This window comes from Trichosurus vulpecula, chromosome 7 (assembly GCF_011100635.1).
Source record: "Trichosurus vulpecula isolate mTriVul1 chromosome 7, mTriVul1.pri, whole genome shotgun sequence".
Taxonomy (NCBI): Eukaryota; Metazoa; Chordata; class Mammalia; order Diprotodontia; family Phalangeridae; genus Trichosurus; species Trichosurus vulpecula.
This window is the reverse complement of record NC_050579.1, coordinates 82,860,464-82,887,639: the sequence shown is the minus strand read 5'-3', so window position 1 is coordinate 82,887,639 and position 27,176 is coordinate 82,860,464. Positions and strand designations below refer to the sequence as shown.

Sequence of the window (27,176 nt, the reverse complement as noted above, 5' to 3'; positions counted from 1 at the left end):
TCTCCATCCCCCATTCTTTAAGTTTAAAGCCCTTTTGATGAGATTTGCAAGAGACCTAGCAAATATATTTATACCAGCCTTTGTTACTCTATCTCTGGCCAGTAACCTGTTATCTCTCTATTTTAAGTCATGATCCAAAAGTCCAAATGCCATTCTCAGATACCACTTTCTTAGGCCAGTTGTTCATTTCTAAAATTATTTTTTTCTCTTCTATTTACCATTCCTCCATCATACATCAATAGGGAAAATACAATATGCACCCATATAATCTTCAGTTTCTTGTCCAATACTTTATAATCATCAGCAAGATCTTTTTCAAGTTTCTTTTGGCAGTATCATTGGTGCCCACATAAATCAAAGGACTCAGAAGTAAGAAACTGTCATCTGTTTTGACAAGTCTATACATCTGTTACATCTCAGATACAAGCTCCAAGAAGATAACAGACCTTTCTATTGTTCTTATCAGATCAACAAATAGCTGCCTCAATTCTCCTCATCAAGGAATTGCCAATTACTACTCTTCCTCCTGCCCTTCTTTGATGACCTTTCACCTGGTAGCTTCTGCGGCTCTACTATATTCTTCTTTGGAGGACAAGAAGCTGCTTCCTTCTCAGAGCATCCAGCTCTCTCATTCTTCAGGAACAGCCTCAAATCTGTTTTTAAGCTTTCATTGTACAGCTGATTTTTCTCCCCTTTATAAACACTAGTTCCCTCTGCAGTATTCTGCCAAGGAACAGGTCTCCTCTCCATTACCTTAGGTTACTTTCTTTATTCTCATTGAAGCCTCATGACACTTTCCACTAGGAACACTCTCCCTAGCCACCTGGAGTCTGGAGAGCTGTCTTGCAAATCCCATTACTTTCTCCTCCAGGATAGAGATCCGCACAGTCACTAGGTTGTGAAATACATATAAACTCCATCCTTGACAAAAGTCATTGAACAATTTGTTCAACTCTACAAAATGGTTAAAATTTTCATCCTTGTTTTTTAGGAACTTGAAGGTATTTATTTACACCTCAATTCTAAGCACTAAGTTAAAACTTTTAAGGTAGAAGGTGGCGGCTGGAAAGCAGAGACTTGCGTGAGGAGCCCACCACGTCCCTCCAAAAACCTATAAAAATGGCTCTGAACAAATTCTAGAACTGCAGAACCCACAAAATAGCAGAGGGAAGCAGGGATCCAGCCCAGGACAGCCTGGATGGTCGCTGGATGAGGTCTATCGCACATGGAGTGGAGGGGAGCGGAGCTCAGCGTGGTAGGCAACAGGACCGGCCAGACCAGGAGCCAGGCAGAACAGGCCCTAGCACCCTGGATCAGTGAGCTGTGGCAGTTACCAAACTTCTCAACCCACAAACACCAAAGACAACAAAGAAGGTTAGTGGGAAAAGCTGCGGGGGATAGAGTTTGAGGTTTGGCCACCACCCCATGGGCAGCGGGGGAGGTGCAGCTACAGAACTACAGCTGCAGTTACTTCTGCCTCCAGGTCCACGTGGTGGGAGGAATTAAGTGGCAGATCAGGGCAGGAGTGAAGAGCCTGCTGAAGATTTGCATCAGGTCCAGGCTGGTGGTTCTTGAGGAAGGAGGAGTGCTGGGGTGGCAGAACTGACTATATAGAAATAGGTCTGAAATCAACAGCACATCCCCTCAAGCCTGGAACAAAGTACTCTTTGCTCCACAAGCAGTCACACCTGGACAAAAAACTCAAGGGTCAAGTAAGTTGGCTGGGAACATGGCCAGGCAGCAAAAACACACCCAGATTCAGTCTCAGACTTTGGAATCTTTCTTTGGTGACAAAGAAGACCAAAACATATGGTCTGAAGAAGTCAACAAAGTCCAAGAGCCTACACCAAAAGCCTCCAAGAAAAACATGAACTGGTCTCAGGCCACGGAAGAGCTCAAAAAGGATTTGGAAAAGCAAGTTAGAGAAGTGGAGGAAAAATTGGGACGAGAAATGAGAATGATGCAAGAAAACCATGAAAAACAAGTCAATGACTTGCTAAAGGAGACCCAAAAAAATACTGAAAAAAATATTGAAGAAAACAACACTTTAAAAAATAGACTAACTCAAATGGCAAAAGAGCTCCAAAAAGCCAATGAGGAGAAGAATGCCTTGAAAGGCAGAATAAGCCAAATGGAAAAGGAGGTCCAAAAGACCACTGAAGAAAATACTACCTTAAAAATTAGATTGGAGCAAGTAGAAGCTAGTGACTTGATGAGAAATCAAGATATTATAAAACAGAACCAAAGGAATGAAAAAATGGAAGACAATGTCAAATATCTCATTGGAAAATCCACTGACCTAGAAAATAGATCCAGGAGAGATGATTTAAAAATTATTGGACTACCTGAAATACATGATCAAAAAAAGAGCCTAGATATCATCTTTCAAGAAATTATCAAGGAGAATTGCCCTGATATGCTAGAGTCAGAGGGTAAAATAGAAATTGAAAGAATCCACTGATCGCCTCCTCAAAAAGATCCTAAAAAGAAAACTTCTAGGAACATTGTTGCCAAATTCCAGAGCTCTCAGGTCAAGGAGAAAATACTGCAAGCAGCCATAAAGAAACAATTTGAATACTGTAGAAAAACAATCAGGATAACACAGGATCTGGCAGCTTCCACATTAAGGGACCAAAGGGCTTGGAATATGATATTCCGGAGGTCAATGGAGCTAGGATTAAAACCAAGAATCACCTACCGAGCAAAACTGAGTATCATGCTCCAAGGCAAAATGTAGACTTTCAATAAAATAGAGGACTTTCAAATTTTCTCAGTGAAAAGACCAGAGCTGAATAGAAAATTTGACTTTCAAACACAACAATCAAGAGAAGCATGAAAAGGTAAACAAGAAAGAGAAATCATAAGGGACTTACTAAAGTTGAACTGTTTTGTTTATATTCCTACATAGAAAGATGATGTGTATGATTCATGAGACCTCAATATCATAGAAGCTGAAAGGAATATGCATATATATATGTGTGTGTGTGTGTGTGTGTATACATATATATACATATGTGTGTGTCTATGTATGTATATATGTAGGTGTATATATATGTATATATATACACACAAAGGGCACAGGGTGAGTTGAATATGAAGGGATGATTATCTAAAAAATAAAATCAATTTAAGGGATAAGAGAGGAATATATTGAGAGAGGGAGAAAGGGAGAGATAGAATGGGGTAAATTATCTCACATAAAAGTGGCAAGAAAAAGTGGTTCTGTAGGAAGGGAAGAGGGGGCAGGTGAGGGGGAATGAGTAAATCTTGCTCTCATCGGATTTGACCTGAGGAGGGAATACCATACACACTTAATTGGGTAAGAAGGAGGAAGAAGATAAAAAAGGGGGGATGATAGAAGGGAGGGCAGACGGGGGGAGGAGGTAATCAAAAACAAACACTTTCGAAAAGGGACAGGGTCAAGGGAGAAAATTCAATAAAGGGGGATAGGTTAGGAAGAAGCAAAACATAGTTCATCTTTCACAACATGAGTATTGTGGAAGGGTTTTACATAATGATACGCATGTGGCCTATGTTGAATTTCTTGCCTTCCTAGGGAGGGTGGGTGGGGAGGGAAGAGGGGAGAGAATTTGGAACTCAAAGTTTTAAAAACAGATGTTCAAAAACAACAACAAAAAAAAGTTTTTGCATGCAACTAGGAAATAAGATACACAGGCAATGGGGCATAGAAATTTATCTTGCCCTACAAGAGAAGAAGGGAAAGGGGGATGGGAAGGGAGTGAGATGACAGATGGGAGGGCTGACTGGGGAACGGGGCAACCAGAATATATGCCATCTTGGAGTGGGGGGTGGGTAGAAATGGGGAAAAAATTTGTAATTCAAACTTTTGAGAAAATCAATGCTGAAAACTAAATATATTAAATAAATTTAAAAAAAACTTTTAAGGTAAAATATCACCTCTTAATAACTCAACAACCTTGCTCAATTTTTTATATTTGTCACAACTTAATAAGATTGCACTTTTTTGTCAAGTCTTACCAAGACAGGTTAATTCTTCCTAGTCACTACAACTCAAGTACCTGCTACAAGACTAATCATCATAATTGTTTACCAATGACAATAAAATTCAAAAGAATATGGAAAATATAGGCATGGAAGTCATGTAGAAAGGCTCTTGTCTGACATGAATAACAGGATGTGTACCACACATACTACTATTAAAATATAACTTGCCCACAATCACAAAAGGAGTTAATGGCAGTTGGCACTTCCTGATTTCTCAACCAATCCTCTTTCCACTATATCATACTGTCTCTCTGACACCATTGTATAGCTCTCTCAAAGAACATGAAGGGCTTAAAACTGAAAAATATCTTCTAAGGCATTTAGTACAACCCCACACTTACCACTTTATTTACCCATGAGCTGTTGTGTTTATCCTTCATTTTCGGAGAGGACCATGACATGAGGGAAATGATGACATGACTTGCAGTTGACTTTGATTTGAGTGAGGGAGGGCTGTGCAAAGTCACTAGCCTCACTTTTTCCTCCAGAGCCATCTGGGTGGCCTGATATTCACCAGGACGACTGAAGATGGCCCAGGATGCATTGGGAGACCCTGGCCCTTTTAGGCTAAGGTCTTTTCAGGTTCTCACTTAGAATGAGCTAATGCCCACTCAGTAAATAGGTCTCTTTAAGAAGTGAGTCAAGGGATGCCCCTTTAATTAGGAAAAGAAAAAAATCAAGCTGGGAGGGGAAGACCCTCGGGGTTGCTGTTCCAAAGAGAAACAGTTACCATTGACATTCACTCTAAGCCAGGAGAGCCCAAAATACAGCCATTAAGTGGAGCTTGGGCAGGGACCTACTGTGGTCCAATCTATGAGCATCAGAGTGAACTGAGTTTAAGGTTTTAGAAAGGAAGGAAGGAAGGAAAAAAGGAAGGAAGGAAGGAAGGAAGGAAGGAAGGAAGGAAGGAAGGAAGGAAGGAAGGAAGGAAGGAAGGAAGGAAGGAAGGAAGGAAGGGAGGGAGGGAGGGAGGAAGGGAGAGAGGAAGGGAAGGAGGAAAGGAAGGAAGGTAAGGGCTGCCTGAATGGGGACCCAACTAGTTGGGTAACTCAGCTCATCTTCTCCCTTGCCCTCTGCTCTCCAAAGGAAGGTGAATTTTGATGGCCAGAAGCTGCGCACCTAACTTGGGGTTTACTAGCTAGATTCCTTCCTTCCCTCCTAACACATGAGCAGTCTGGGACTCAAAGAAATGAGGTGACTTTCCCATACATCCACATCAAGATCACCCTATGATGGCCTCATGCCAATAAAGAAAAGTTTCTTTATGCCAATCACATCTTCCAAACCACTCTTCCAATTTCTTTTTATTTACACATATTTATCCCAAATATACACTGGAAGATAAAGGTTACACTCCAATCACACCAGTCCTTAGCCCTTAACAAGTCTCTTAAAGGGCACTTGCCTTTCTCTATGTAAGCATGTTAAAAACATGAGTTGAATAGATCAGGTTTTAAATGGTCACATAAAATTTCCTCACAGCACTAAAGTATTTTGCCTGTGTAATAAGTTCTTTAAGAAGCAATAGATGGGCAGGTAAGTAGTACAGGAGATAAGAACACCAGCAGCCCTCAGACCCTTACTAGCTGTCTGTCTTTACAAGTCACTTAACCCTAATTGCCTGCACACAAACACAAACACACACACGCACGCACGTACGTGTGCACACACAAAGTAGCAGAACACAGTAAATAGAGAACCTGCCTTGAAAACAGAAGCTCTGGGTTCAAGTTCTGTTTCTATTACATGCTGACAGCATAACCCTGGGCAAGTCACTTAACTATTCTCTGCCCTAAGCTAAATTGCCCAGCAGTTGCTGAGGTACACTGGTAGGAATTTCCTTACCTTGAGCTCCCTACAACTTCTGAAATCAGAAGGCTTATCAAAAACAAAAGTACACTAAAATAACAGACTTCTTTATATGAAATTTTCAAAGTGAGTATTCTCATATTTAAACATAATCCAACAAAAGGAAAAATAGTAGAAGGATTTAAAGCTTTGTTTTTCCCTTTGTGAAAAGTCCTATTATATAAATAACAATGCATTCTTAAAATCATAAATAGCTATTCAGAAAGGAAAATTGTTCATTTTATTTTAATCATCCCCTTTCTATATTGCCCATTGGAAAAAAATGTGTTTTTATAGATGTTCTATGAGATTTTAATGTCTTCCTTTACATGGTATTAGCAAAGTATATCATACTTACAATTCACACTCTTCATTCACTGACTGAGCACAGGGTTCAATTGTCAATATAGGAAATGTCGTTTCTACACTTTCTTCTTTTTTAAGTTCATTTGTGTAGGAAAGTTGACTCTTTTCTAGAATACAGAATCAAAAGTAATTATCAAAGATTAGAGAAATGGTAATGATCATATAAAACGAGATTCCAACATTTTGCTTGGTAGGCTAATGTAGTAAAATATAAAAATACAAAGAGCTCAAAGTCAGAGCTCTTAGGCAAGTAGGATATAATACTCCTACACATTCTTAGAAGTTCAAAGCAATATGCACCTCTCAGGCTAGCTAACTTCCAGGATCAGGAAAAGCTAAGATAATAATTTCTCTGCTGGCCAGTTTTGGTTTGGTTTGGTTTGGTTTTTTGGTTGTGGTTTTGGTTTGGGGGAACAGAGGGAATGCATCAGTGATTTCAATATCTAACATTCAATGTATATAATTAGCATCACCAAAACTTTATTTATATTCAAACTAAACCTATATAAAATACTAGTTCTATACTTTCAGGGACAGAAGAAACTGTCATACTCTGATTCATTGAAATTCTAAAATTGTAGGCTTCTACACCAATGAAGAACTGTATATTTTCCTCACCCACATCAATTTCCCTGAAGCAAAAGTGGAGTTCAATTATTTGGCTTCTCTTGTCAAACAATGATTAAGTGGTCAGAGTAAAACAAAATATTGCTTCTCTCGAATGAATGGCTCCTTCTTGATCAGAAACCAAAATCAAATGGGAGATTAGATTGGCCACTAATATAGTCTATGTCAAACCAATTCAGCCATGTTTTTCTTCTCCGAATACTATGTTTGCAATCATATAAACTTGATTTATATTAGACATTTTGGAAAGCACATGAATTCCTTTAGCAGGATAATAACATTTAAGTTAACAATATGCCTTAAGTTCATCTTTGACTCTTCCTAGGAATAGTGGCCTTTCTCAATCCTTCATACTTTAACCAGCATCACCCTCTCCACCAACCAAAGTGATGTCCTTCACTCACTTCTATTACAACAGATAGGCAGAACAGCTGCTCTTTAGGAAGGTGGAAGCTATACCTCGTCTCCCTAATGAAGGCATCAGCCTCTCCCACACAAAGGTTTCCTGAAAATAGCATGGAAAAGGAAGAAAAACCTCGGTCTCTGGGCTAGTGTTCCTTGGCTGACCCATTATGCTATATTAAACAGACTTTATGTTTCAAAAGGAAAGAAAGCAAAAGAGGAAACTGAGATCCCTTGGTAGAATAGCAATGTGCTTTAGGAAGTCTGGTTACATGAGTATCTTTCCTCATATCCAAGTTTACATTCCTTTATGTTGTGCGTGATTCTAAGAAATATCATGTACATTGGACTGTACTGTAAGTTGCTTGAAGTCTTAGAACCAGAAATATAAAGGAATGAGTAGCAATGACTTTATCACTAGGAAAATGACAGCTGTGCCTTTTTCAGCTTCTGAGCCCTTCCCTCGTCTCTTAGGTATGCCCATCAGAGGTCAAGGGAGCCTGATAATTACTTTCTTAAGAGATAAATTTCCTGGGACCCCTAACAAAGAAAATCTCCCCCCCCAAATTCCTAAAACATTTCATTTCAAGGCACACATGGGCCTTACTTCTTATTACCCTGTATTGTAATTATTTCTGAATAGATCCTAACTCCCCTAATGTAATACAAAGAGAAAGTGGTACTGTCAAATCTTTGGACTCCCCACAATGCTTGCACAGATTAAAATTCAATAAGGGATGAATTCTTCATTAAAGTCTTACAGCCAAGGATGAATATGCCATCTTCATTTCAAAGTGTTAATTTGTCATATTTCTTGAAGTCAACATTCTATTAGACTCTCTTACTACACTGCCAATGCCCTCTTCTCTCATGAGACCTACTTGAAGGTTACTGCTTGAAAAGTCCTACTTGAGAGATCTTGTCTATTTAGCAGACTTTATGCAGCACAACCATATAGCAATTTTATAAGGACACCACACACGTTCGGATACGTCATCTTCCAGGTAGAAAGGACCCATCAATAAAAATGGATGGATTTTCCAAGGAAGAAATATTGTAAAATACGCTAATGTTGCCTATTCAAACAAAAACTAATTCAGTTGGGACAGGAAATAATAATAATTCTGATAAAGTAGCAATGAACTTAGAAGAGTTTGCGATCCCTCCATCACACTAGGAGACTTGGCCTTCATAGTAATTCCCAAATTTATACTTCTTAGGATCATCAGGGTCAGACTTAGATAGATTTCTGATGCCACCATTTTGTTACATAGATGTTCTCAGATGTTCTCTTTGTATTTGTTACTGCCCCTAGAATGTTTTCCTAATTTCTCTCTGTTAAGCTTTGACCCTCTTCCTCTATGCTGCCTAAGCCTACCTAACTCTAATCACTCATGCAAACCTTCAGCACAAATGATATGGCACAAAAGATCAGTTTATACATGTTTATATTCCTTTCTATGTATCTTTTATGGTTGTCCTGAGCAATGCATTGCATTTTCTACTTATTTTTTCATCATACCAAACCTTTGAACACAGTAAGTGCTCAGTAAGTTTTGCTAATAAATGCATGAAGACAAGACACATATAAGTATTCTAGAAATGTTACCTGTTTGGGTATGTTGTGCTAATTTGGCTCTTTTACTGAAGAAAATCTCTTGTTTTTTCCTTAGGTCAAATTGAGTCACACAACGATAATGATGTTCACTGATCAAACTGAAGATCCAAAGCTGAAAAGGTAAAACATACACAGGCACACAAGATGTTAAACAAATTTATTTAGGAAAAAAACCCTTTCTATCTATATGTGATAAAGAACTCAAGACCAAGTAACTTAATGAGACATGATGCAGCTTCACTTCCTTATTGTAATTTTCCTTTTAATGCTTATTCTACACTTACTTCCATTTTAAGATTCTCCCCTTATTTCATGTCAACCAAAGCCTGAGAAGATTTCTCAATTTATCTAGAGTATACTTTCAAGTGACTATTGATAGCTTTGATTTCTTCTTCTAGAAACAGCCTGATCATATCCTTTGATGATTTATCACTTGGGGAATGGCTCTTATTTTCATAACTTTGGCTTAGTTCCCTACATATTTGAGAAATGAGGCCTTTATCAGAGAAACTTGCTGTAAATTTTTTTCCCAATTTCCTACTTTCCTTCTAATCTTGGCTTAATTGGTTTTGTTTATGCAAAACCTTTTTAATTTCATGTAATAAAAATTATCTATTTTGCTTCCTGTGATCTTCTCTATCTCTTGTATGGTCATAAATTATTCCCTTATCCATATATGCAACATGTAAAATTTTGCATGCTCCCCTAATTATTTATGATATCACTCTTAACACCTAAATCATATACCCATTTTGACCTTATCTCAGTATACAGGGTGAGATTCTGATCTACATCTAGTTTCTGTCAAACTACTTTCCAGTTTTCTCAGCAATTTTTGTCAGCTAGTGAGTTTTTGTCCCAAGAGCTTGGATCTAGGTTACTATGGTCATTGTGTACCTAATCTAAGTGCTATCCTTCTATGGCCTGTGGTGATGTGCTACACAGATTTTGCACTTTCCTTGTATAATCTACTTGTATAATCCCTGCATAATCTACTAAACTATAATCTATAATTTTAGGCTCCATAAGAATAACCCTTCCGTAATTTCCACTGGTAGTGTCCTACCTCTGGATCACCATCAGAAATCCCTCCATTATCCCACAAATAAAAAGGCATGGCTTAGCCATTTAATCAATGCTTCTTTACAGAGTTGAATCCCCATGGAGGGTTTTATTATTATTATTATTATTATTATTAATTATATCCTTGGATCTTAGCTCCATCCATCCTTGGATCACAAGCTCCATTCATAGTTGAACTACTTTCAGTTACATTCAATAAATCCAATGGTGCATAAATAGCTTACACAGATATTTGCAGTGCAGTTCCAACCATGTCATTCCCTTACTCAATAAATTCTTAGGGCTCCCTGTTATCTCCAAGATCAAATATAAAAACCACTGTTTAGTTTTTTAAATCCTTCATGACCTGGCCTTTCAGTCTTCTGCACTTTACTTCTCTCCACCTACTCTATAACCCAGCAATCCTTGTCTTTTTGCTGTGACTCTCACAGACATTCCAACTCCTAGTTCCATGCCTTTTCAGTGACTGTCCCTACACCTGGAATATTCTCCTTACTCATCTCTGACCCATGATTTCCTGGCTTCCTTCAAGATTCAGCTCAAATCCCACCACTCCACTAGAGGTCTCTCCTGGTATTTCCCATGGCTAGTGACTTCCCTCTGATTTACCCTGTATATATCTTGTTTGTACATAATTGAATGCATGTTGTCTCACCCCTTAGATGGTGCTTCCCTCCATTCGATTGTGAATTCCCAAATCTAACCACATTAATGACAAACCATGAAGACACCCAACTGACTTGGCCCCCAGCAGCTACCAAGCAAATCTGTCAGCCTCAGCCTTCTCAGTCACAGAGACCATATGCATATGCCACTACACCTGGTTATTAGGTATAATTCTGGAATTTGCACTAGGTAAAGATTTTTAATGACTTTGGGATCTTCATCTTCTCCCTCTTCAAATCATTCAATTTCATAGCTTATTTCTTCTAATCTAGTTTTCAGGATGAAGTATTGGTTTGGCTTTTGTTTTTTTTTTATGATTGTCCTACATTAGTCAGCAATATATTGTGTATGTTTGAAAACTGACTGCATAAAAAATCAACAAAACCACAATAAGAATCTCTTATTTATGGCTGGGGAGATATTTCTAATTCTGTTATGATTTAGTACGGTCACATAATGCTGTCATTCATGTCTTCAGTCCATTTCACTTTATGGTGTATCTGCTTTTGTGGTCTGGGCCATGGGCACAGAAGCATTTTTTAACAGGTGAAGAAAGATGCTGGTCAGGATATTAACCCAATTCATGGTGTCACCAGAGTTTCTGGGTTTCTGCCGGGCTTTCAGAGCTATCACATTGGTCTCAGGGTACCTACAGTTCCCACTCTTATAATGCCTTGGCTGGCTTCCCTCCCTTTGCCATCCTCCCACTCCATGACATTAACAACGATTTCATCTTTGATGGGATAGTTGTTTTTGTTGGTGTTGTCATCATCATTGTCTTCTTTATTATTAAATGACGCACTTTCATTAAATGTAGTGAGAAGAGGACTAGGCTTATAGTCAGAAGATGTTGGTGGGAGTCCTGGCACCCCTACCAGCTGAGTGATGAGGGACAAGTCACTTATCTCTCTCAGGCTTCAGTTTGGGGGGTTGGGGGGGAATAGAGGTACCAAAGGAACACATATTATGTAGGTTCCTTCTAACACTAAAGGTCTACGAAAGTGGTTTCTCTATCAGTTTAAACTCAAGGGTATATTTCACTCAATCCAATAATAATTTCTAAAATCATCCCTATATCGTACTATCTTTGCAAATAGACATGTCACATTTTCCCAAAAACTTTAGATGCATCAGATATGATTGCTCTGAATTCAGTTTGCCAGATCCCCAGAGATGAGACTGGTACAGCTCCTGTCAGCCACCAACTAGTATTCACTTGAGATAGACAGGTAATTTAAGTAATAAAAAATGTAGTACAAAATACAAAGCTGAATGAACACTCACCTCCACCAAATATATTTTTAGATTCCCTGAGGGAGTTCCTTCAGTCAGTCTCAAAATCCCTATCATGCAATTTTACTTTTCTTATCTAAATTTAGGTCCCAAATATAAGTGAAATCAGGTCAGTATGGCTTCACCAGGATTTCAGTCCTAGAGACCGGAGCAACTTGAGCAAGACCATAAGCTACAGGACGATTTTAGGCAACTTGTTCAACAAAGAAAATTTGTATCATGCAGTTTGTTCTATATATAATTTCAATTTAGTCAATAAGTAGTTATTAAGCAGCAACTGTATTAAGTGCTGGGGATACAAAGAAGGGGGGGGGAATTCCTGCTTTCAAGGAGCCCATAGTTTAACAGGGGAGACAACATGCAAACAACTATGTACAAACAAGACACGTACAGGATAAAATAGGGATCATCAATGGAGGGGTGGCACTAGCAATTGGGGAAAAGGGAAAGACTTCTTGTAGAAGGTGAGATTTTAGCTAGGACTTGAAGGGAGCCAGGAAAATCAGGAGCTAGAGATGACAGAGAGAATTCCAAGCATAGAGAAAGCCAGTAAAAATGCACGAAGTTGAGAAATGGAGAATTGTGTGTGAGCTTAACAATAGTTTATACTTAAATATTTTTAATAATTCTCTCACCTGACCATCAGCACTCCCAGTAATAAATTGTTCTTTTTCTTCATTGATGAACAAACTTAGGAGAGGATAGGCTGTTCAAAAGAAGATAATTTCTTTTATTTGAAGGTATATTATTTTCAAGATAAAAACATTAACAGTTTTGTTTTTGCTCTATTTTCTTTTAAATAAGTTTGAATAAGCAAGCAAATTAAATTTCCCCACAAAGGGAGTTATTTTAAAAATGCTTGGAATGAATTCTACTCGTTTTAAAAGTGCATGGACATAAGGGAAGTCTCCAGTGGTGGGATTCAGCCAGTTCGCACCAGTTTGGTAGAACCAGCACCTAATTTTAGGTTGAGCTCAGGGAACTGTTGTCAGCAGGGCCAGGGCCTGCACCCTCCACATCAGTAGCAGCGGTGGTGCCTCAATAGGTTGGGTGGAGAACCAGTTGTTAATTTATTTGAATCCCACCCCTGGAAGTCTCAAGTAAAAAGATGGCATGTCAATTCAGGCATGCCAAAGCTAGATAGCACAGTCTCCCTGTGTTATCTAAACTTTCTATCACCCCTCACTGCTTAGCAAAAAGGGGAGATACTTAGTAAGTATTTGTTGAATAAATGAATGAATATTAAAACAATTTGAATCCATTAATTCTAAAAAATTTAATAAAAGCATTATCACACATATCACACCTAGGAGGTGCCCTCTGGCTCTGTAGGCCCCTCCCTCTAATTGGAGAGTGGAGAGCTCCTCCCACAACTTTCATTTCAGAAGGGCACCCAGGCTGCCATCACTTCATTTCCAGTCAGGCTGCACTTATTCCTCTGGAGCACGTCACTCCCTTGCTAGAAAACCTTCTGAGGTTCCATATTACCTCAAGAAAACATACAAACTTTCACTCTGGCATTTAAAGCCTTCCACGAACAGGCTCCAACCCATACTTTCAGTCAATTCCTATTTTCCCCTTCACAAACACTATGTTCTGGCCCATGCACCAAAGAAATAGTTGGGGAAGGGAAGTATATAAATTGCTTCATATGATTGAGCAAACTAATACCTACTACTTTTGTCAAAACAGTAACTCCACTGAATCAAGTGATATGTTATTTCTTTTTTTTTTTAACTTTTTTTAATTAACAAAAATCTTCCTTCTCTTCTCCTATCTCTCCCTTCCATCGGGGGATAAAAAAACACCCTTGTAACAAATATGTATAGGCAAGCACATACATTATTTCATTCCAACCACTCAAAAATAGCCTGAAAAGATAGTCATATCATTCAATACTCTCATACATGTATCTGAAAAAGAGCTTCCTCTTCCCCTATCCACTCTCCACTGCTATTTCCCCAGTAACGGAGAGGCATTTTTCCCCTTGAAGCTGGCTTACCCTTTTTGATACTTTTAATCAGAAACTTAATCATATATTAAGTATTGAAATGTACATGTTTACCTGTTAGTACTGCAGAACTGTATAATAATAATCCAGCACAGTAATCCCAGACCTTTAGAGAAATATAAATACACACACATATACATACATATACATATATATATATATCAGAAAATATCAGAACTTGGAAGCTTGTCATAAAATAAGATTTTGTAAAAATATTTACAACAAATACCATATCTTAAGCCAGTGGCTAGCCAGTAGAAAAATAACATGAGTCATAAAGAGAATTCATCAATAAATATTTATTAAATGACTACAATATACCAGGCAGTGAGCTAGGTGTTAAGGATAAAGATAGAGTGAAAAAAATAGTATGAAATCCAGGATAGAAATAGTAAAATCATAAGAACACTTGTTAAAAATGATGTCAAAGAATCAATGTTGAAAAATGCAAATGGTATATCAAGAAACAGTAGCTTGTATATTTAGAAGTAACAAGAAACAGGACAAGGTGACAAGACTAAAAATTTCCCAAATGCCCAATGAGTTTAGCTGAGCTATGTCATATTTGAGGTAGAACATAATTGTATTTCCAGGATTAAATAGCAAATTATAAATGCAAAATGTAAACATATGCTAATGTCAATTTGCTGCTTTTTATTATGTTACCAAGGAAACCAATTCAAGATCTTTCATTTGAGATACGTTCTGATCTAAATTCATCCCTCTGAGTGGGCTTCATTCTTTAATTAGTTGTCCCAGGTAATCCAAATCAACTCTAACTATTCTCCACTCCTATGGTGTACCTACCCAAAGGACAGACGCTATAGCAGCTATTATGAGATAATGTATTCAGTCTAGTCTGAAATTTCCAGGACCACATTATGTGAATGAATTGCAAAGAAAATCAATTCTCAGCAGGTTCCAGAAATGACCCAGTCACCAGAATGTGCCTTAGATCAAGGACAGCCTTAACAATCTGGATCAGGACACACTTAGCGTCATTACAAGCCCAAACACTTTAACCAGAAACCTAATCCAGTCTGAGTGTGAATTTGACCCCAACTAGACTAGTTTAAACAGACATCAGATATGTTTAAATAGGTTAAATCTGATACATCCAGTAAACCAACCTCTTTTCTTATTATTTCATGTTTCTAAATGGAAGGGGGAAGCCCTCTACTCTTTTTTTTAAATCAACTTAAAAAGTAGTTTAATGAGTCATTTCCTTACCTTAAAGCTTCTGTCTTCAGACACTGATATTATTATATTTCTTTGCCAGGTGCAAAATTCAACTGCAGTGACTGGACCAACATGACCTTTCAGCTCAGTTAATACAGTGTCAAACTGTAATGATTGATGAGAGAAACCTTATTACCATAATTTATTTTTGTAATTCTCATTATTTAATCGTATATCATATACCTACCAGAAGAACTATTTACATTAAAATTCTTGTTCTGCTTTGACTGCTATCATAACTCCCTTCCCCAAATTCTTAATATTTAAATAGTCTAAGAATCAATGTCAGAGCTAGAAAGAAGTACCAGAGATCATAGGCTATAAATTGTCGATAATGATAAACTAACAAGGCTGACCTCAGGAAAATTATGAAGTACCTGTCACCTCATCTCTTCCTTAAGTGACCTCCTCCCTCGCTACTTTTGCCCACTGTTCTGCTGCTGTCTTCTGGATTGTCAGGGTATTTTCCCCACTGCAGTTCTCAACCTCTTCTCCATACCTTTCCTGCCCATTCCCCATGAACCCATCCATATATATCTGGCTCATACCCCATTCCCTTCAAAGACGTCTTTCAGATGGGTAACTAAAAGTGAGATACGTGATAATAATTGTTTTATGTACATAAAGAAGTAATAGTGATTATTAATCCCTTGTGAATGCTGATGGCTTGCTACGGCAATGATAATGTCATTATTATTAAGTAAAGTCCCTGTTCTGTCTTCCTCACTGAGTTGTAAGGATTACAAAATCACAAAATTACAAGTTTCAGAGCTGTAATGGAACTCAGAGCCTATCTGGTCCAGCCCCCACCTTTTATAGGTGAGTAAATTGAGGCCTGGAGAGGTTAAGTGAGTTGCCTAGGATCATACAGATAGCAAGTAAGGAAGACAGGATTCAAACCCAGGTCTTCTAATTCTAAATCAAGAACACATTCCATTTTACCATGCTCCCTCTGTAGTGGCATAGGGATGCTCTTTCAGGAGTGGGTTGTGCTAGAGGGCCACTGAAGTCCCTTACAACTCTGACATCTATGAGCTTGTGATCCTGTAACTGGTACAACCCTATGAGGCAGACAGCATGGGTACTTTTATCTCAATTTTTAAAAATGATGAAACTGAGCATCAGAGGGTTCAAGTGATTTGCCCAGGGTCAAAAAGGCCTAAGTGGCAGAACTTACACTCAAGCCTTCTGACTACACAGCTTGCCAGAATGGGAAGGTAACTTAGTGACCATTTCAGCCAACCTCCTCATCTGACAAATCATTCTGAACCTCAGTTTACTTAAATTACTTGTCTAGGGCAGAGCTAAGATGGCAGCTGGAATGCAGGGACTAGCATGAGCTCCCAACCGAGTCCCTTCAAAAACCTATAAAAAATGGCTCTGAACCAATTCTAGAACTGCAGAACCTGCAAAACAGCAGAGGAAAGCAGGGCTCCAGCCCAGGACAGCCTGGATGGTCTCTGGGTGAGGTCTATCCTGCATGGAGCTGGGAGCAGAGCGGAGCGCAGCAGAGCCCAGCATGAGCAGCATGGACCAACCAGACCAGGAGCCGGGCGGAGCGTGCCCTAGCACCCTGAATCAGTGAGCTGCAGCAGTTACCAGACTTCTCAACCCACAAACACCAAAGACAGAGGAGAAGGTTAGTGGGAAAAGCTGCGGGGGTGGAAGGAGTTCAGTTCAGCTACCACCCCGGGGCGGGGGGGGGGGGGGGGCGGTGGGCAGCAGAGGTGGGGCAGCTACAGAACTACAGCTGCAGTTGCTTCCAGCCCCAGGCCCACCTGGTGGGAGGAATTAGGTGGCAGATCAGAGCATTAGTGAAGAGGCTGCTGAAGATCTAAGTCCAGTCCAGGTTAGGGGTTCTTGAGGAAGGAGGAGTGCTGGTGTGGCAGAGCTGGCGCATCCCCCCAGGCATGGAACATAGTTCTCTAAACTCTACAAGCAGTCATACCCCACTGAAAAATTCAAGGGTCAAGTTAGTTGGCTGGGAATATGGCCAGGTAGCAAAAATGCACCCAGACTCAGTCTCAGACTTTGGATTCTTTCTTTGGTGACAAAGAAGACCAAAACATACAGACAGAAGAAGTTAACAAAGTCAAAGAGCCTACAACAAAAACCTCCAAGAAAAACATGAACTGGTCCCAGGCCATGGAAGAGCTCAAAAAGGATTTAGAAAAGCAAGTTAGAGAAGTAGAGGAAAAATTGGGAAGAGAAATGAGAATGATGCGAGAAAACCATGAAAAACAAGTCAATGACTTGCTAAAGGAGACCCAAAAAAATACTGAATAATATACTGAAAAAAAACAACACCTTAAAAAATAGACTAACTCAAATGGCAAAAGAGCACCAAAAAGCCAATGAGGAGAAGAATGCCTTGAAAGGCAGAATTAGCCAAATGGAAAAGGAGGTCCAAAAGACCACTGAAAAAAATACTACCTTAAAAATTAGATTGGAGCAAGTGGAAGCTAGTGACTTGATGAGAAATCAAGATATTATAAAACAGAACCAAAGGAATGAAAAAGTGGAAGACAATGTGAAATATCTCATTGGAAAAACCACTGACCTGGAAAATAGATCCAGGAGAGATCATTTAAAAATTATTGGACTACCTGAAAGCCATGATCAAAAAAAGAGCCTAGATATCATCTTTCAAGAAATTATCAAGGAGAACTGCCCTGATATTCTAGAGTCACAGGGCAAAATAGAAATTGAAAGAATCCATCAATCGCCTCCTCAAATAGATATGATTCATGAGACCTCAGTATTAGGGTAGCTGAAGGGAAAATGCATATATATATATATATATACATATATATATATATATATGTTTATGAGTATATATATATAAGTGAATGTATATGTATGTATGTATGTATGTATATATGTGTATGTATATATATATATATATATATATACAGAGAGAGAGAGAGAGAGAGAGAGCGGGCACAGGGTAAGTTGAAGATGAAGGGAAGATATCTAAAAGAAATAAAATCAAATTAAGGGATGAGAGAGGAATATATTGATAGAGGGAGATAGGGAGAGATAGAATGGGGTGGATTATCTCGCATAAAGGTGGCTAGAGGAAGCAGTTCTGTGGGAGGAGGGGAGAGGGCAGGTGAGAGGGAATGAGTGAATCTTGCTATCATCAGATTTGACTTGAGGAGGGAATAACATACCCACTCAATTGGGTATCTTACCCCACAGGAAAGAAGAGGGAAGAAGACAAAAAAAGGGGGGGATGATGGAGGGGAGGGCAGATGGAGGTGGAGGTAATCCAGAACAAACACTTTCGAAAGGGAACAGGGTCAAGGGAGAAAATTCAATAAAGGGGGATGGGTTGGGAAGGAGCAAAATATAGTGAGTCTTTCACAACATGAGTATTGTGGAAGGGTTATACACAATGATACACATGTGGCCTATGTTGAATTGCTTGACTTCTTAGGGAGGGTGGGTGGGAAGGGAAGAGGGGAGAGAATTTGGAACTCAAAGTTTTAAAAACAGATGTTCAAAACCAAAAAAAAAAAAGTTTTTGCATGCAACTAGAAAATAAGATACGCAGGCAATGGGGCATAGAAATTTATCTTGCCCTACAAGAAAGGAAGGGAAAAGGGGATGGGAGGGGAGTGGGGTGACAGAAGGGAGGACTGACTGGGGAACAGGGCAACCAGAATATATGCCATCTTGGAGTGGGGGCGGGGAAGGTAGAAATGGGGAGAAAATTTGTAATTCAAACTCTTGTGAAAATCAATGCTGAAAACTAAATATATTAAATAAATAAACCGAAAAAAATTAAATAAATAAATAAATGGATTGCTTGTCTAAAGTCATATAACAAGAGCTACTTAGTGTGGCGTAGTGAAGAGGCCAGTGTTTTACCAATATTACCATACTATCTAGGGAAAAAAATGAAGCACCCCAACTGGAGCAGGAACCAATGAACTCAGAATTCCATGTTGTTGTAATAATAATAGTAACAATTCATCTTGGCAATTCAATCATAGCATTCATCTTCTACAAGAAGCCTTTCCCAACCCTTCTTAATTCTAGTGCCTTTCCCCTTCTATTTTAATTTTTAAAATTATTTTCTATTTATCCTGTTGTTTCAACAATCTTGCTAGCAGCTACTGTGGCTGTGTAAAACCAACAACAACCAGTACACAGAAAGCTGCCAACACAGGTTCTTTTGATCTGCTTTACTAAGGAAAGCAACATTAAGGGGCTTAACAATCTTACTTTAATCCAGCACACAAATATCATTCACTTAGTTCAGGAGAAAAAGCCAGCACCCTGAACTTCAGAGCAAATACAAAAAAATTACAAACATCAACAGACAGACCTTGTCTGATTCAAATCTCGCTTCATAGTTACCAGAGTTTAACAAAGTCCAAACATCTGGGTTTACAAGCTGGAGGGCTCCTAACTACAGCTGCCCAGAGTCTCCACATCAGCACTCCACCAAGAGTGAGCGCCCTTAGCAAACAGCTCTGTTCTCTCTTTTTATGCACTCTTTGTCAGCAAACGTCATCTGAGTGATCAAAACTTAGGCTCCTCCTATTGGCTCTGGTCTTAGCAACTCCCCTTAGGACCTTGAGGGCTTCACGCCCACATAGGCTTAGCACCTAGTAAATAGGGGTTTGGGCCTGGGGTTCAGCACCCAGTAAGACTCAATCAACGACACCCAACTTAATTACTTTAAAACAGTAAGAAAGTCCCACCTTAATCGATACTACACCTGTATATAATTTGTTTGTACATATTTACCTACTTGCAGTCTCCCCTGTTAAATTGTGAGTTCCTTGAGGGCTGTGACTGTGTTTTGTCTCTTTTTATTTACCCAGCATTTAGCATAGTGCCTGGCATACAGCAGGCACTAAATAAATGTTGATGGATTGATATAGCACTTTAAAGTTTGCAAAGTACTTTATAAAGATTATCCAATTATTTTTAATTTTATAATTATTTTATCCTCAGAACAGCCCTGGGAAATAGGAGGGGAGAGGAAAAGGAGAAGGAAGGGGAGGAGGAGGAGGAGATTCTAGTAGTAGAAGTAGCAATATAATAGGAGTAGGAGTAAATTCTATAAAGATTAAATGAGTTTCCAAACCTCTTTGTTTAAACTCTTCTTTAAAACACGTTATGGACTTTATAACATACAGAATCTTATATCACTTGAGATCCCATCAGATTTAAATGATTCTAATTACTATATGATGTTAAAAGTCTTACCTTAACATCAAGCACAAGTATCTTATTTCCAGCACACACGGCAATAAGATGGTCATCTGGGCTAAATCTCAAATAAAGTACCATTCCCAAAAGAGTTCCTACAACATCTCCCCGAGGAGTTAACCCTGTAACAATTTTTATTGTTAACATTAATTCATAAACAGTTGTCAGTAAAAATTAGCATAACCTGACTAAATTATGAGAAAATAAAATAATGTAATTTGCTGATCCCAGATGATTTCTACAACAAAACCACTGAGTCCTAATGCCATTTTACATTCTTAGTGGAGTTATAGAACAATGAACATGTAAAGCTTCATTTGAACATAGTCTAATTTAAGAATTCATCTTGGTTGAAGTGACTATAAAAAAAGAATTTTGTTAGAGGAACATTTTTGATAGTTCTTTCTAAATAAAATATTATACTCAAAAATTTTTTAATCAATTAACATGCTTATAAAATGGACCAGAGCAATAATCTTATTTTCACACAATGTTAATTAAATCTAATTCTCTAGGTTCAAATATAAATTCTGAGTTTAGACTGGACATAAAGGCCTTTATAAATCACGCACAGATCTTGGCCTTCATTAAGTATGGCTAATCAGAAAATTCTCTTTCCAAATCTAATGTAAAAAGTTTATCAATGAAAAATTAAAGCACGTTTAATTGGAACTAACCAACAAAACTGTGTTCTAGGAGTAATACTCCATTTTAGCCTAATGCTTTCCATGACAATGCAGCAGAATTGTTAATCAAGTAAATCGACTATGAAAATGTCCCTCAGACACTTGACACACTTACTAACTGTGTGACCTTAGGGAAGTCACTTAACCCCAATTGCCCTGCCTTTCCCCCTCAAAAAAAATAATATTTAAAAAACAAAATAAATAAGCCAAAAAAATTTAAATTCTTTAAAAAATAAAATGTCAACATTTTTCCCACTAAGAATTCCCTTTATTTTGTAAATCTTCTTATTTCTTCCTAGCCAATCACTATCTTAATAAAAGCAGAGCTGACTAGAACCATTATTGGTCACTTCACTTCTTGCCCCACTAAAGAAATCACTCAAAACTCCAAAAAATTTAAGGAAATAAAGCAAGGCTTCTTAACCTTTTTTCTATTTTGTAGACCTGTTGACAATTTAGTGAAGCCTGAACCCTTCTCAGAATACTGCTTTTTAAGTTCACACATGAAGGAAATGCTAAATTTGTTACAGGCTAGTGAACATAGAGATGTAAACTTTTGCTCATCCAAGTTCACAGACCTCTTAAAATGCATCTATAGACTTCTTATGGGGTTCATGGACTCCAGGGTAAAAACCCTTGAAAAAAAGCTATTCCTTCACTTATGTACATTCCTTATGTACAAATGCCAGCCCCCAAACTCTAGTCAGACCACCAATAAACTCTTCTTTCCCTCCCACAAGCATGGCTGGAGATTTTCTTCCCCACCCTAATCACCACTGTAGACTATTATATACACTGTGGACTATGCCATTGCTTGGGACACCAACTACTGGTAGTCCTGGTACCCTCTTTTCAGCCTTGCCCCTTGGACAGGGTCAGGTAAGATGGTAGCAGGAGGAGGGAGAGAGAAGACAGGTAGAGGAAAAAAGGTAGATTGAAAGAAGTAGAGTATACCCTACCATAGCATCTTCATTTTACAACAATTACAATTATTCCCCTGCTCCCTATCAGAAAGGCAGCTAGGTGGCACAGTGGATAGAGTGCCGGACCTGGAGTCAGGAAGACTCATGTTCATGAGTTCAAATATGGCCTCAGAAACTTACTAGTTGCGTGATCCTAGGCAAGTCACATAACCCTTTTGTTTCAGTGTCCTCATCTGTAAAACGAGCTGGAGAAAAAAATGGCAAACCACTCTAGTATCTTTGCCATGAAAACCCCAAACGGAGTCACAGAATCAGACACAAGTGAAACAACTAAATGACAATAACCCTGTTAGAAGCAAAACAAGGAGTAAAGATAGAGAGAGAGAAGAGGAGGAAGAAAGAAAAAAATGAATGGAATAAAAAAGGAGATAAAAATGGAAAGGGTTTTCTACATCCCAATTCTGCCATAAGATGCCCAATGTTGATGAACTATTCCACCCTTTCAGTGCTCCAACCAAGACTGGCTCTACCTGATGAGAAGAGAGATATGGAAGTTAGATCCCTTACCTTTATCATCCAGCCTGTACTTCTCTCCTCAGATATTCCCACTGCCCTTATGCCAGTTTCTCATTACCCTTATACCCTGTCCAACAACTCAATAAAAGGGTCCCATCCTAGCTCATGAACCCCTTGATTCCCACCCTACTATCACTACCCCCAGCTTCTCTGTAACTCCTGTCCTTGAAATCATCTTAAAGTGGGGGAACCACGACCAGGGCTGGCAGCATGGGGACATGTGGCAAATCTCAAGTTAGGCCTCTGAGCATATATTCCCACAGAATCAGTGTTATATATAGTGGATGGATTCTAGAAAACCAGCAATACTATGCAATTGATTACATACATTTTTCTGGATGGCCTGGAAATCTATCACCAAATATAACATTTTCTAAAGAGAAACTATTGCCAATTAGGATCATCTTTGGAACTCAACCCATTACTAATTTCTTAATTTCCTATACATAAATATCCCTATTGGTCTCACTGTATTGAAAAATTTTGATGATGTGCAGTATTCAAAAAAAAATACAAATTATTATCAGTTTAGATTATTCAATTCAGAAGTCACACCATAGGTCAGAAATATTAATAGATTATTTATGTTGCCATCTAGGGTTTCCTTGCCCTTTTTTGTTGGCAGAATCCTGCTTGGCCACATTTTTCCATGGTACCACAAAATTACATGGTTCAAATTTATTTTGAAAGAAAATGTATAAAACCTGAAAGTCACAGGTCAATTTACATAATGGATAAACAAATTCAAAAGGTCAGACCAATCTAATTGGTATAGTGTGCTTTCAAGATGTTGTATTCCTAGGTCAGAAGATGCGTGTATGTATGTATATACATACACATACATACATACATGTATATGTACAGATACACATATATGTATATACACATATATACACATATACATATATTTACATAGAGATGTATTTATGGATGTATGTATGTCAATGCTTCTTTCTCAACTAATCTAGCTGATTACCTTAAAAGGGCCAAGAGAAACCAGCTTCAAGGCAGGTTCTAATTTGACTGAAGTTATTCTCTCTGAGATTGCATCATGTATTTAAAAGCTTGGGGGCCAAAAGGCCTTTGGTTTAGGTTTGAAAATCCATTTTTATAGCAAAGAATTCTACTATGCTCTTTTTACTTTCCTCTCCTATTCGTGTATATCTTGTTGATCCTATTGACCTCTTCCAATATTAATCTTGTGTTTTTAGAGGCCCAGGAGTGCTAGGAGCCCTTCCACTACGGATACACTAGAATGGGGTGGGAATTTGCATGTCCCCAGGGCCAGGGGTTACTGAAAAGGAGTGAGTCTGAATTGATGTAGTCTTGCAAGAAGATGAGTTGCTAGAGACAATGCAAAAATCCAGATTACAGGGTGGGAAATGAAAAGGTGGAAGCCCTGGCTCCCCTTCTTAAATAGGGGATCTAGGAAGAGCTCTCCAATGGCCACCTTCCACCCTCTCCAATCAGAGGTGTTTATATCTTATCTTTCCAAATATACTATAAATTCCTTGACTTGAGGACTATGGCTTATTTTTCTTTTTGTCTCACAAAATGACTTTCATATTGACCAAAAACAATGACCACAAAAGAATATATGAAATAAGTAGTTATGTCAATCCAAATTTTTTTAAATTACCAAAATACATTTAAGAACTAATGTATATGGCATTTTTATTTTAAGAATCATCTATAAAATATGTTCTTAATACATGCATTTACCTTCTAGTACTCTTTCTCCACATTCCACCACATTCCATACTATAACGTAGTCACAAGATGCAGAGCAGACAAGAAGTGGATTAACTTTGTTTCCAAATGTCACAGCAGTAATTGACTGATGATGTCGTAACAAGTGTAATGGCTAAAAACATTCAACACATATCACTATTATACATCATTGCAAAGAATGCAAAACAAAAAAAGAAGAATTCAAAACTCCGAAAATTTAATGTTCTCAATAGTATTTGACTAAATACCACTTTTAGAAGTACCTAGCACATATTAAATATTTAATAACCAAATGCTAGATTGAATTCATATAATTCCCATTCATACTCTAAGCAAGAGCCATACCCCACAAAATTCAAACCATTTAAAAAAACTCACTAGATTTTGAAGCTTGTTTCAAAAGCTCCATTTATTTCTTCCCTACTTCCAAAGCTACTGAAAATATTATCTATTTTTTTAATCTTTAACACCAAACATAACACATCATGTTACATATTATATATCCATTTGTTATTGTAGGGTCATTTCAATCATGTCCAACTCTGTGAACCCATTTGGGGTTTTCTTGGCAAACGTACTGGAATGGTTTGCCATTTCCTGCTCCAGTTCACTTTACAGCTGAGGCAAACAGGGTTAAGTGACTTGTCCAAGGTCACACAGCTAGTAAGTGTCTGAGGTCAGGTCCTTCTGACTCCAGGGTCAGTACTGTATCCACTTCATCACCTAGCTGCTCATATCTCTTTGTACCATTCTCTATATACATGAAACACATGGAATGGATGTAAATACCTGATTGAAAGGGTTATTAGTATTCCATAGGCAAAGTTCATTTCCATTTAAAGGGAAAGCACAATAATGTTGACTGCAAGCAAGTTGAACGTGAGATGCTGATTCTTTAGATTTAATTAAATGTCTTTCTTGAACTATATTGCCAACATAGCCAACCTTCTTAGAACAGGCATCTTCTGAATCTTCCATATTAAAGCTGAAAATAAAAAGTTATATAATTTCTATTATGGTACTTAATTTGTACTAGTGTGGTAGAATTTGAAGACTTGGGTTCAAGTCCTGACTCTAACTCATAACCTGTGTGACACCTAAGTTTTTTAATCTGCAAAATGAGATAACTGCCTACCTCCAATGGTTGGAAAGTGCTTCCTATGGTACAGTGGAATGGATGCTTTCTTAAGAGGTCAGAATACCTAGATTCAAATTTCACTTCAGCTGCTTACTACTTATATTACCTTGGGAAAGTCACTTAACTCCTCTTAACCTCAGTCCCTCACCTATAAAGTGGTGGTGGGGGGGGATAGTTGGACTAAATGACCTACAAGATCCCTTCCAGTACAAAATTTATTATCACTTAAAAATCTGATTTGCTATCAATAAAGTAAATGAATTATACACATAAATGTGAACTATTTTGATATTTTATTCACATGTCATCAGTAGGAGTAGGAGTAGATTTAAAAGCGGATTATGAATAAAAACATTGCTTATCCCACCCAAAATACCAAATACATCGTTTGGGGAGGGGCAGGGGAGGCGGGCAAAATCACCTAGACTACTGAAATATGCTCTTAACTGATAACCCCATGTCTACTTTTTGCTAATTCATTTTTACCCCCAAACTAATCATCCTAAAACATAGCTCATATCATATTACTCCCCTACTCAAAAGCCTTCAATGACTCCACAGTACCTACCAAATGCCTAGGTTCTAAATTAAGCATTTTTGGAGGCTTATTACTTCTGCCTGGTATTTAGCTATCAGTACCAAATTTAGTGCATTACAACAGAATGGTTCTTCTCCATACATAAGCTTTAGCGCCTCTTAGTTCCTTTTAGTACCCAAAATTTAGTTCAGTAATTTAGTTCCATTTAATTTAGTTCAAAATACAGTTCAGTAAATTACCTTCGGTTACAAGTTTTATTTAAATGAACTAAATGATCCTCCTTATTCTAATCAGGTATTAATAGAACTAGTTATTTGTGCTTAAATAGAGGGAAGGGGGAACATGATTTGAATGATACTCAGTTGTGCATTTTCTTAAACACAGCATCAGGGTGGGAAAAACGTGACTTGACATCACACCTCTTCTAACAACATCCAATCTAACTTTTTTGATGCATCTGTCAAGATTGTAAGACATATCTATCCAAAAGCTCCCATTCAATTTTACCTATTAATCGGGAAAGCCAATTCAAAATATCTACTGCCCCACCCCCCCACGCTCAATTTATTTCTTCCAACAAAGAAAATCAATAGGTAGCATTAAATCAAATTCTTGGTCATCAAAGAGGCGATGTTTACTTAGAGTTATTTGCCCCATATTACTTGCTCAGTTTTTTCTGCTGCAGGAGTTCTTAATCAGGGGTCCCGTTTCAGAACGTAAGCTACTTGACGGTTCCTTATATTTATATTTTCAGCTGTGTCCCTAGCACGCAGAAGGGCTTAATGAATTTTTTCTTTACCTACCCAAGGGATCCTTGATTAGACTGGAAAAGGAAGAGTGTGAACTTGGTTTTTAAAATAATTTGATAACTGGATTTCCATATAGTTGGTTTCCTCTGGAATACTATGTATTTTGTGCATTTAAAAACATTATTCTAAGTACGGAGCTATAGGGTTGCCCCAGAATTCCAAAGCGGTCCATGCCCCAGAAAAGGTTAAGAACCCCTGCTTTAGAGCTTAGGAAACCCTGCCAGATGCGGGTTGCGGGACCCCACAAGCAGGAAAGGAGCCACATCATCCAGGCTGGGGAAGGGAGAGAGGGGATAGTTAAGCGGAAGGAGAACATGGAGGGGTAAGGGGCGAGCGGGGCGGAGGGGCGGCGGGTCGTCTTAGGGACTAT

The 27,176-nt window shown here is 38.3% G+C and overlaps 1 protein-coding gene across 1 annotated transcript in view; it reads right to left on the bottom strand.

Moving 5' to 3' along the window:
* Positions 1-25,299, bottom strand: part of WDR27 (WD repeat domain 27) — a 176,540-nt gene extending 151,241 nt beyond the window's left edge. Inside the window, 8 exon segments of the mRNA XM_036768210.1 lie at positions 6,233-6,347; positions 8,879-8,999; positions 12,565-12,635; positions 13,995-14,046; positions 15,171-15,284; positions 20,403-20,527; positions 24,313-24,454; positions 25,111-25,299. Coding sequence (XP_036624105.1) covers positions 6,233-6,347; positions 8,879-8,999; positions 12,565-12,635; positions 13,995-14,046; positions 15,171-15,284; positions 20,403-20,527; positions 24,313-24,454; positions 25,111-25,299 — 929 coding nt within the window.
* Between the last annotated feature and the right edge of the window lie 1,877 nt (positions 25,300-27,176).